Source organism: Macaca mulatta, chromosome 15, assembly GCF_049350105.2.
Source record: "Macaca mulatta isolate MMU2019108-1 chromosome 15, T2T-MMU8v2.0, whole genome shotgun sequence".
NCBI lineage: Eukaryota > Metazoa > Chordata > Mammalia > Primates > Cercopithecidae > Macaca > Macaca mulatta.
In genome coordinates, this window is record NC_133420.1 from 95543066 (window position 1) to 95555322 (window position 12257).

Sequence of the window (12257 nt, forward strand, 5' to 3'; positions counted from 1 at the left end):
CCTGAACTTTTAAACCCTCAAATCTTTTTGATAATGTGGCTTCTCTTTCTTAATCCTGAACCTGATTTATTTTTTTTAAAAAATCCATTTATTCTTTGATATTAGGAGAGTAAGTTCAAAAAGAACAGAAATGGGTATGGAGCTCAGCATAACTTTTTACAAAGAAGGAAGTTGAAGAGAATCAGCCTAATGCTGCTGCCATGATTGCAGCATAATGAGATGTCTACGGAGTAGGTCCCAGACACTGAGGGAACCTTTCTGATAGACTCTGAAAGTGACAAGCCCCAGTTTCTTCTATGACATCGTACCAATTAGCTGATCTAAATGGGCACATATTCACATTTGAGGTCGTATACAGTTCTCGAAAGCTAGGCTGCCCCTGCGAATGGGGCTGTAACTCACTCTCTGTGTCATAACGGGCAACAGTGGGGGAAGATCCCAGAGCTGTTTTTTCGTAGTTTGAGAGACTCCTCTTTGATGAAGGCCAAGTATATTCATCACACCATCAGGAAAATTCCCTGGGTTAGTTAGACTCTTAAGTTAAAAGGGTGTAGGATCCTACGTTCACGCTAGGATCAGGGAAGCTCCAGTTCTCATTACGTTGATTTAGCAGTGACAGAGAGGAACCCCAGCTGACCCACTGTGGCTCACTGCAGCAGTGAGAAGAGGAAGAAGGCCTGTGCTGTGCCCTTCTCGGTGAGCTGACCATTCTGTTACCTGACTCTCATCCCCTGTGACTGAAAAGTGCTAATACAGAGACCTTGGCACAGATGCAAACAGTGCAAGATTGACTAATTATACAGTGTCCAGACAGGGAACTGGCAGGGCATGGCAACACTTAGGAGACAGGCAGTGAACGTCAGCCTGAAGTGAGTCAAACGTGAGCTCTGGAGGAACCTGTTCCACCACGAAAATAAAAGCTGTGTGTACCCAAGAAGGGGAGAACTGTTCCCTGAAAACCACAGAGAGAAAAACAAACAAGCCCCTCAAATATGCTTGCTGTCAGCCTTTGGTATTTAAAAAATGTGGGCTTCCTTCGGGGCACGGTCTCATGTTTGTTCTCCCTTGATTTCAGCTCCCATTTTCTCCAGCAATTATTCAAGCCGAAGTGGAACAGCTGCTGGGGCCGTGCCACCCCCACATCCTGTCAGTCACCCTTCTCCAGGACATAATGTACAGGGGAGCCCCCACAACCCCTCCTCCCAGTTACCTCCACTCACAGCTGTGGACGCAGGAGCTGAGAGGTAAGGCCATCTGTCTCTCTCTCCTAATAGGTGTCGCCGCCAAACCTCCCTCCACAGAGAAGTGCTTTGACAGTTGCTGAATTTTATTAATAATCCGTTGGTGGGTTGAGTTACCCAAAGGTGACATTTTAAAAGTACATACACAAAGCACGTGGACCAAATATCTCATTATCTGTTTCATTTTTCTATGGGAAAACAAATGAAATGATATTGGCAATAGCCAGCCGAAGTTTCAGATGCTGGAAACACACCAGAATTTCCCTTTCTACCTTTCCTCGGTCTGTTTCAGAAACCCAGTTTTAAGGTAATGTATGTGCAGGTCAAAACACTTCCCGATATCAGATGGTGCCCTTGCCACATAAATCAGTATTGTTAGGGCACAGGATTTTATATAGGCTGCTCATTGAATACTTAGTGTTAATATCAGTCTCATAAAGGACTTCTGGGAGAAAATTTTTAAACAACCATGATCTTCATGATATTTTTACTCCTGAATGCTTTATTGGCCCCAGAGACCTTTCAAAGCCCTTCATACTTCTGTTTCCCAATCTGTTGTGTGTTTCTGTGGACCACAAACCAAAACAAGAGTCTGCATCTCTCGCTTCTCCATCTCCTTCCCCTTTTGTGGACCAGGTTCTAATGAACTTCTTTTGCTCAAGGGCAAGTGTACGGCTGCATCAGTACAGGTAGCTTTGGAAGAAGGTTGGACGCTTCAGTCCTCTCCGAGCTGCCCAACACACCTCTTGTCACCTCTCTCCACTTGTCGTCTGGCTTGAGTTAACCTACCTGGTTACTCCCAGACATCCAGAGGAAAAAGAAGTTCTTGTAGGAGCTCTGCGCAAGCTTGGAGTAGTGGGCAATTGTTGAACAAAATAACGGGTTGAGTAGGCAGCAGGAATAAAAGTTTTGAATCTTTCATTTCACCAGCAGTCTCTGGTTCCATCATTGTTGACCTGACCTATGAGTTTGGTAATCTGTGGTTTTAATTCTGATAAACCATATATTTTATTGTTTATGCCTTTCTCCCTTTATTAATATTATTTTGTTTAATGAACGTCTGTTGAATACCTTCTATGTGTCAGACTCTGTGTTGGATGTTGGAGTCCAAAAAGTTATTAAAACATGCTCCTGTCTTTACAGGTTTGAATGGTGAGGACAGGCATTCAAATGAAGTATCATAAGGCTGTTTGGTTAAATGATGTAATAGAGATACCACAGGAGCCTAAAGAGGATATCTCTAAATCTGTCTCAGGGAGCGAGGGAAAGAAAGACACAGTGATGTAGGCATTGAAGGAAGACTAAGGCTTTTCTGGATGCCTCAATAGGGCACAGCATCCCAGGCAGCAAGAAGAACGTATGCAGGATGTGAGGAACAGAGGGAACAGAGAGGACACCGTCAGGGAAGGTCTCAGTAGCTTGGGATGACAGCATCCAGGCATACATGGCTAATGAAGTCAGATAATAGTAGGTTGGCTCATGTGGAATTGTGTATTTGATGCTAAGGAATTTGTCTCTTATCCTGCTAGGAGTGAAGAACCATTATAGCTTCTTTGTTAAGAGAGAAACACAATCAGATTGACATTACAGCAAAAGAATTCAGGTGACAAGATAGTTGAGTAACTGAACTTGGAAGGAGAGACAGGAAAAACAAGGAGAAGAATATTGCAGGAGTCCTTGTAAGCAATATGGTTACTTGAAGGAAGGCAAAGCAGTGAGGATGGAGAATTTATTCAAGAGCAATTATTTAGGAGGCAGAATTACCAATCATTAATATATATGTGGAGCAAAGAGGAGGGACCAAAATTCATTTATGAGTTTTACCCCCAGACACCAAGATTGTGTCATTAATAGAAACTGAAAAATACAAAAAGAGTGTGGTAGTGTGGAGGATAAAACAATATTGAGTGGAGGAGAAGGGGAAGAAGAGGGAATAAGAAACTGACTTTAGGAGTTTGAATTCTAGGTGATTTATAAAAGATCCATGTGTATATGTCTGATTGGCAGTTAGAAATATGAATCAGAAGATGTTGGACTTTCGTAAAACAGTTATATGCACAAAGTAAAGTGTAAACAAATCATTAGCCTCCTCCCACAGGATCTATTAGCAAAGTAGCGCAAATGATAACCATCCATTAAGTTCACAGACATTGGAGACAGGAAATCTTTCCTTTCATTTATCTGATATATTCCTATAAATTAAGATTAAAAAAAAAAAACACATTTGCTGTAGTTTTCTGTTGGGTTCTAAATGATATTAACCATGGACTTTTCATCGTCTCATTTCATTCTGCCTGGCTGAGAATCTTACTCCACAGTATCGAGATGCTCAGGAATGATCAGTCGGAACCTCCATTTGCTGCACCTCCTTATCTATAGTCATAAGGACTTTTAACAAGAATATAAGACAGAAACAATCATTGAGTCTCCTTTTTGTACTCCTTTAAAAGAATACATGTAGAAAAAAGATTTTAACTATTATCAGAGTCAAAGACAACGACTATCACAACCCAAATGCCTGAAGTTTGCATCCCAGTTCTGACAGTTGCTAACTGTTTGGCTGTGGGCAAGTTCCTTAGCTGCTCCTGCTGCTTGAGTTTGTGTGTTTGCCTTTTTTAAATATTTTATTTTGTATTTTTTATTGTTCCTTTTGAAAGTGTGTAACATATTTTAAAAAATGGCAAGAATAGTACAATGAATACCCATGCATATACCCTGCATTCATATTCACCCATTGTCAATATTTTTGCCTGCCTTCCTTTTTCTTTGTCTTTCTTTCTTTTCTTTCTTTCTTTCCTTTCTTTCTCTTCCTTCCTTCCTTCCCTCCCTCCCCCCTCTTTTTTTCTCTTTCTTTCTTTCTCTCTTTCTTTCTTTCTTTTTCTTTCTTTCTTTTCTTTTCTTTCTTCTTTCCCTCCCTCCCTTCCTTCCTTTCTTTTTTCTTTTCTTTCTTTCTTTCTTTCTTTTCTTTCTTTTTTTTCTTTCTTTCTCTCTCTCTTTCTCTTTCTTTCTCTCTTTGTCTCTTTCTCTCTTTCTCTCTCTCTCTCTCCTTCTCTCTCTGACTTTGAGAATTCTTTGTTTTCTTGCCTATTGTTGCAGAACCATTTGACAGATGGTTGCAGATAACTGAGCAACCCTAATTACCCCTAATTACTTCAGTAGCAATCTCCTAAGAAGGACATTCTCCTACATAAACCCAATATAATAATCATACTCAGGAAATTTAACATTGATATAATACTATTCTCTAATAGTTACTCGCTATTCAGATTTCCCCAATTGTGTGAATAATGTTTTCTATAGCTGGAGATTTTTGTTTGTTTTCCTTTTTGTGATTCAGGGATCTAATAAGGATTTCCCAGTGCATTTAATTTTTATTTCTTTTTCACCTTCTTGAATCTAATGAAGTTCTCCAGCTTTTTGTTGTTATTATTATTGTCTTTCAGGACATTGACAATTTTTGAAGAACTCGGGACATTTATTTTACACAGTGTTCCATGGTTTGGATTTGTGTAACTGTTTTATCCTAAGCAGATTCATTGTAAATATTTTTGGCGGGAATACCACATAGATGATGTGGTGTTTCTTAGCTTTTTTGAGATTTAGATTGCACCTTATGGAGAATTAGGATTAAATAAACCAAAGTAGATAAAGTGCCTCGCAAGTTATATGGCATGAAGCAGGCTTTCATAGCTGTGGATACTAACATAAAGACGGGCAGCTTTGGCATAGCTGAGTGATTCAGTTTGGAAGTCAGAGGATGTTGTTAAATGATCATAGGGTTTGATAATGTAAATAATCATGAAAGGGGAAATGAAGAGGAAGGAGGTACTTTATATGATGGGAGAATGAAATGGACATTTGCACTTTGTGGTTTTGCCTTGCTGCTATATTCTCCCGTACTTGGATGTGTGCCCCATCCCTTGCCTTCCCAGCTGGAGTGGGCAAGTGTGAGTGTGACAGGTTCTCTCTTCCGATCAGCTTTGGAAAGGAGGATGACATGAAACAGCCCTGACTTATTCACCAGGTTTGCATTAGTGTCCAGCATAAAAACACTAAGAAGAAATGTGCTTACCTTCCGCTTTTGGTTTGTATATCTTTGCCTCTGTTTGCCTGGGAAATCCCCCAGTAAAAACTCCAGCAGTTTTCTTAACGGAAATAGGTTTATCACACTCTGCGATTTTTAGTGGGAAACTGGCATCTTTTCCTGCTTTGCGGGCATTGATTCATCATTTACTTAGCTTTAACATGGTAAAAAAAATGGGCTGAGTCACTGTCAGAAGTCAGGAAAGGTCCGCCAAATCTACCCAGTTAGCATCGAGTTCTTTGATCCTTACCATCATAAAATAAAATTAATGCAAGTTCTCTCAATCTGACAAGGTTCCATTTTTATTTTGAAATATTATCTGAATGACACATTATTTCAGTGATTTAAGCTACACACCACATCACCTAATGTTGATTTAACTTATTACGGGAAGTGGTGTTTTACTATGTCATGTTGAATGAGCCAGTGGTACTTTATGACAGTGGCTTCCCATGAGAGGAACCCAGCGTCTTTGGAAATGTTAATTCATTGAGTTTCATAGTATGTCTGTTAGACCAGAGAAAACAAAAATATTGATGGGAGCTTCTTTTTGAAATGCAGAAATCTGAGTTTGTGTTGTTCATCTTTTACAAGAGAATGTCAGCTGCCTCTCTTCATTCTGAAGAAGGCCACAAACATGGTGTGCTTTGTCGTGTAATAGAGCTGAAGGAGGCCTGTAGATTGACCACAGTGGAGAGGCTTATGAAGAGCTTCCTATGAGCCCATGGCTGAGCCAGAAAAGACTGAAAAGAAAGTGTAAATATAAGGAAAAAAACCAAAGTGTTTTTTCTGTTCTCTCACTTAACAATAATCAACACAAAATGCTTCTGTGACCAAATGTATGGGGGTTTTTCCCCAACCCACTGAGCATGCAGTCAGTTCTGCAGTAGACACCATCTGGGTGTCCTCTCATTGCTATCTATTCTGACAGTCTCTTCTTGGAGAGAGTGTCAGATTCCACAGGTTGAGGACACAGTTCCACAAGACTGCCCCCTACTTCTGATGCCAGTTGCAAGACCTGGGTTATTTTGCCTGTACATCTGACTGACTGACTATAAATCAGGGTTTCCACAGCCCCTTCCTCGGGTTCTATTAGTTTTCTGGAGCAGTTCACAGAACTCAGGGAAACACTTACATTTACTGGTTTATTATAAAGGACATTATAAAGGATACCAATGAAAGATGTATAGGTCAAGGCATATGGGAAGGGGCACAGAACCTCCATTCCCTCTCCAGGCCTGCCTCCCTCTAGGAACCTCCATGTGTTCAGCTATCCAGAGGTTCTCTGAACCCAGTCCTTTTGGATTTTTATGGAGACTTCATTACATAGGCATGATTGATTAAATCATTGGCCATTGGTAATCAGTTTACTCTTTGGCCCCTCTTCCCTCAGAGGTTGGGGGTTGAGGCTGAAAGTCAACACTCTAATCCTGTCTTGGTCTCTCCAGTGGCCAGTGTCATTCTTTCAGGCAGCCAGAGGCTGCCAGCCATCAGTCAACTAATTAGCATACAAAAAGACACTATCATTTCGAAGATTCCAAGGATTTTAGAAGTTGTATGCCAGGAATGAGGAGGAAAACCAAATATATATTTCATAATATCACAGAAAGAAGGGATGTATAGTCTCTTCAGAGAGTATTCAATCTAGTATATGAATCAGCAGCAGCAAATGTGAGGAATAATTATTTTTGAGAAGTAGTCAAAGCACCTTTACCAAATAAGGAATGACAATTTTTTTTAGTCTCTGTGGAGTATTGGAAAGGCTTATTCTTTTCACCCATAATGTATTATTTCAGATATGGCATTGCTGGAATTCTAGGTACTTTTATACGTGTATAATATTTCTAGGCCTTTCAGTAATTTGCATGAGTAACTTTGACATTTCTTTTTTTTTTTTTTACTTTATTTTCTTTATTTTTTATCTTTATTTTAGTTTATTTTTATGCAAATTTATGGCCATATGATGTGAAATTTTGTTACATGTATATAATGCATAGTGATCAAGTTAAGGTAATTTAGGATGTCCAACACCCAAGTACAATATGTTTTTTGTTTAACTATAGTCACCTTATTCTGCTACCAGGCATTGAATTTATTCCTTCTATTTAACTGATGATCATATGGTTTTTTGCCCCCATTCTCTTGATGTTATATGTCCCATTTATTGATTTGTATATGTTGAACCTTCCTTGCTTCCCTAGTATAAATCGCACTTGTGCTGTTGAATTTGGTTTGCTGGCATTTTATTGAGGATTTTTGTGTCTATGTTCATCAGGGATATTGGCCTGCAGTTTTATTTTTGTTGTTGTTGTTGTTGTTGTGACTTTGTCTGGTGTGGGTATCAGGGTGATGCTGGCCTCATGGAATGCCTGTGGGAGAATTCCTTCTTTAATTTTTTGGAATAGTTTCCAGAGGATTGGTATTAGTTCTCTGTACATTTGGTAGAATTTTGCTGTGAATCTATCTGGTCCTGGGCTTTTCTTTTGGGGAGACTTCCTAATACTGATTCCATCTCATTATGCATTATTGGTCTGTTCAGGTGTTTTATTTCTTCCTTATTCAGTCTTGGTAGATTGTATGTTTATCAATTGTATTTATATGTTCAAATAACCAGCTTTTGTTTTGTTGCTTCTTTGTATATTTTTTAGTTTCTATTTCATATTATTCTGCTCATATCTTTATTACTTGTTTTTTTCTGCTAATCTGGGGTTTGGTTTGTTCTTCCTTTTCTAGTTCTTTGAGGTATGTTTTTAGATTGTTTATTTGTAATCTTTCTACTTTTTTGATATAAGCATTAATTGCTACAAACTTCCCTTTTAGCACTGCTTTTGCTGTATTCCACAGGTTTGGGGACTGATAATAGTTTGGCTCTGTGTCCCCACCCAAATCTCATCTTGAATTGTATTCCCATAATTCCCATGTGTTGTGGGAGGGACCTGTTGGGAGATAATTGAATCATGGGGATGGTTTCTGCCATACTGTTCTTTTGGTGGTGAATAAGTCTCATGATATCTGAGGGTTTTATCAGGGGTTTCCACTTTTGCATCTTCTTCATTCTCTTTGCCTGCTGCCATCCATGTAAAATGGGAGTTGCTCCTCCTTACATTCCGCCATGATTATAAGGCTTCCCCAGCCATGTGGAACTGTAAGTCCAATTAAACCTCTTTCTTTTATAAATTGCCCAGTCTTGGGTATGTCTTTAACAGCAGCATGAAAACAGACTAATACAGTAAATTGGTACCAGCAGAGTCGGGTGCTGCTGTAGATACCTGAAAATGTGGAAGCAACTTTGGGACTGGGTAACAGACAGGGGTTGGAACAGTTTGGAGGGTTCAGAAGAAGATAGGAAAATGTGGAAACATTTGGAATTTCCTAGAGACTTGTTGAATGGCTTTGCCCAAAATGCTGATAGCAATATGGACAGTAAAGTCAAGGCTGAGGTGGTCTCAGATGGAAATGAGGAACTCGTTGGGAACTGGAACAAAGGTGACTCTTGTTATGTTTTAGCAAAGGGAGTGGTAGCATTTTGCCTCTGCTCTAGAGATTTGTGGAACTTTGAACTTGAGAGTGATGATTCAGGGTATCTAGCAGAAGAAATTTCAAAGCAGCAAAGCATTCAGGAAGTGACTTGGGTGCTGTTAAACGCATTCAGTTTTGAAAGGGAAATAGCATAAAAGTTTGAAAAATTTATAGCCTGGCAATGCATTAGAAGAGAAAATCCCATTTTCTGGGGAGAAATTCAAGCTGGCTGCAGAAATTTGCATAAGTAACGAGGAGCCAAATGTTAATTCCCAAGACAATGGGGAAAATGTCTCCAGGGCATGCCAGAGGTCTTCACAGCAGCCCCTCCAATCAGAGGCCCTAAGGCCTAGAAGGAAAAAGTGGTCTCCAGGGCCTGGCCCAGGGTCCCTGTGCTGTGTGCAGCCTAGGGACTTGGTGTCCTGCATCCCAGCCGCTCAAGCAATGCCTGAAAGGGGCCTGAAGTTTTGACCGTGGCTTCAGATGGTGCAAGCCCTAAGCCTTGGCAGCTTCCACGTCGTGTTGAGCCTGCGGGTACACAGAAGTCAAGAATTGAGGTTTGGAAACGTCTGCCTAGATTTCAGAAGATGTGTGGAAATGCCTGGATGCCCAGGCAGAAGTTTGCTGCAGGGGCATGACTCTCATGGAGAACCTCTGCTAGAGCAATGCAAAAGGGAAATGTGGGGTCGGAGAGCCCACACAGAATCTCTACTGGGATACTGTCTAGTGGAGCTGTGAGAAGAGGGTCCAGACCCCAGAATGGTAGATCCACCGATAGCTTGCACTGTGCGCCTGGAAAAGCCACAGATGCTCAATGCCAGCCCGTGAAAGCAGCCAGGAGGGAGGCTGCACCCTGCAAAGTCACAGGAGCAGAGCTACCCAAGACCACGGGAACCCACCTCTTGCATCAGCATGACCTAGATATGAGACATGGAGTCCAAGGAGATCATTTTGGAGCTTTAAGATTTGACTGCCCAACTGGGGAAATTGCGTGTGCCCTGTAGCCTCTTTGTTTTGGCCAATTCCTCCTATTTTGAATGGTTGTATTTACCCAGTGTCTGTATCCCCATTGTATCCAGGAAATAAGTAGCTTTATTTTGATTTTATAGGCTCATAGGTGGGAGGGACCTGCCTTATCTCAGATGAGAATTTGGACTGTGGACTTTTGAGTTAATGCTGAAATGAGTTAAGACTTTGGGGAATGGTAGGAAAGCATGATTGGTTTTGAAATGTGAGGAGATGAGATTTGGCAGGGGTCAGGGGTGGAATGATATGGTTTGGCTTTGTGTCCTCACCCAAATCTCATCTTGAATTGTATTCCCATAATTCCCACGTGTTGTGGGAGGGACCTGTTGGGAGATAACTGAATCATGGGGGTGGTTTCCCGTCATACTGTTCTCGTTTGAATAAGTCTCACGAGACCTGATGGTTTTATCAGGTTTCTGCTTTTGCATCTTCCTCATTCTCTCTTTGCCTTCTGCCATCCATGTAAGATGGGACTTGTTCCTCCTTACCTTCCGCCATGATTGTGAGGCTTCCCCAGCCACATGGAACTGTAAGTACAAATAAACCTCTTTCTTTTGTAAATTGCCCAGTCTCAGGTATGTCTTTAACAGCAGCATGAAAACGGACTAATATAGGGATGTTGTATTTTCATTTTCATTTGTTTCAAGACATTTTTTAATTTTCATCTTAACTTTCTCTTTGGCCCAGTGGTCATCCAGGAGCACGCTGTTTAATTTCCATGTATTTGCTTGGTTTCCAAAGTTCTTTCTGGTATTGAATTCTTGTTTTATTCCATCATAGCCTGAGAAGATACTTGATATGGTTACAATTTAAAAAATTTGTTGAGACTCATTTTGTAGTCTCACAGGTATCATTTTCTAATTAATCATGGGGAATGTAATGTTGGTTGCCTGGGTGCTAAAGAGTCAAAGACAGCAACTGTTTTGAAGTCAATGGCTTCGCAATTCTGTAAAGTTCTTTAGCTCCACTCAAACCAGTCTGACTTCTGACTTAGTTTCCTTTTTTCTGTGTCTCAATTCGGGCTTTGTTTCTATATAAAAACTTCCTTTTTCTTCTTATCCTTAACTAAGTGTTACTCATCCTTTGGTGCTCAGTTTTAGTTCTTAATGCGGGAAACCTCTCCTCTGCCTCTCACAGTTCACAAAATCAAGTTCCCCTGATGAATCCCTTGGATCTTATCATCTGTTTCGTGTATGTACTATTTACCAGATGTCACCATGCTAACCGAATTGTTAACTTTTGGTGAACAGGAACCTTAAGTTTCCTAGTGACCTCTATACTGCCATGTACTGAGTAATACAGTGACAGGTTCCAAGGAAGGTTTGAGAAAGGAAAAAGACCAATGAGGGGAATGCCTACGAAGCAAGAGGTCATTGTCAGAAGCCCTGCCCTCTCAGAGTATCCAGTCTAATGGAAGACACCAAGCCAATAGGCAATCATAGTTTAGAGTATTATGAAGGGGTGATATAGGGGCCTGTGGATGCATACAGAAAGAGCACATAACCCAAAATTGGGGAGAAAGGACTAGAGAAAGAAATTTTTTCCTGAAAGCTGATAACCTACAGGCAAGAAGACTATGTACAACAAGTAGTTGTATACAAAAGCTAAGGAGGAAGAGAGCCAGCAAGGGTGGAATGTAGTGTAGAAATTAGGGAGTAACCTTATCAGCCACATTTAGAGGTTTGGGCTTTAACTTGAGGACAAGAAGTTGTGTGTTGGGCCAATAAGGGGGATGTAGTGGCTCTTGCATACATTCCAAATTCCTCCCTCGTCTATTATCCACCCACAAAGAGTTCAGAATGCATTCTCTGCCTGATAGAAGAAAAAGGACAAGGAATTGAAAAATGGTTCATCTTGTTCTCAAATAGCCAAAGGCATTGTTTTGCACCACCTGGACTAGTGAAGCAGCACAGTAGGGATTGTGTTATTTTCCTTTTTAATACCATTTGTAAAGACAGTTTTGTCTCTTGCAATTTGAAGCTTGTATTTTATGTAGTCATGAACTACCAGGGTTTTGAAGAGTCACTGAGTGTCACAAAAAAAATTACTTCCATTTTAAAGGCAAAGTGATGAACATTTGAAAATTAGAGATCTAATCCAGCAGTAATTTTGTCTCACTTGTCTCCATTATATCTGAGAAAACTTGGATATGACTAAGAGTTCACTGCATGACTGTGTGTCATCTTATAGTTGCAATTTGTCCAGTGAGCACTGCTCTGTGGCCATTGATGCATATCACAGAGACTTTCCGACACATATAGAAACACATCTAACTTAGAGGGTAACAGATAAACATAGGCAATTAAGTTTGACAATGTTGATCATTGGAATAGTTGAGAAAAGTCATAGTTAAAAGACAAATATAAGCCTCAAATAACCATTTTTGT

At 40.3% G+C, this 12257-nt stretch overlaps 1 protein-coding gene across 4 annotated transcripts in view; it reads left to right on the forward strand.

The window, feature by feature from the left end:
* GLIS3 (GLIS family zinc finger 3) overlaps positions 1-12257 on the forward strand; it is a 481201-nt gene that overhangs the window by 426724 nt on the left and 42220 nt on the right. For all 4 annotated transcript variants that reach the window (XM_077966125.1, XM_077966126.1, XM_028835186.2 and 1 more), the window contains one exon: positions 1076-1244. In XM_077966125.1, coding sequence (XP_077822251.1) covers positions 1076-1244 — 169 coding nt within the window. The remainder of the gene's footprint in view (positions 1-1075; positions 1245-12257) is intronic.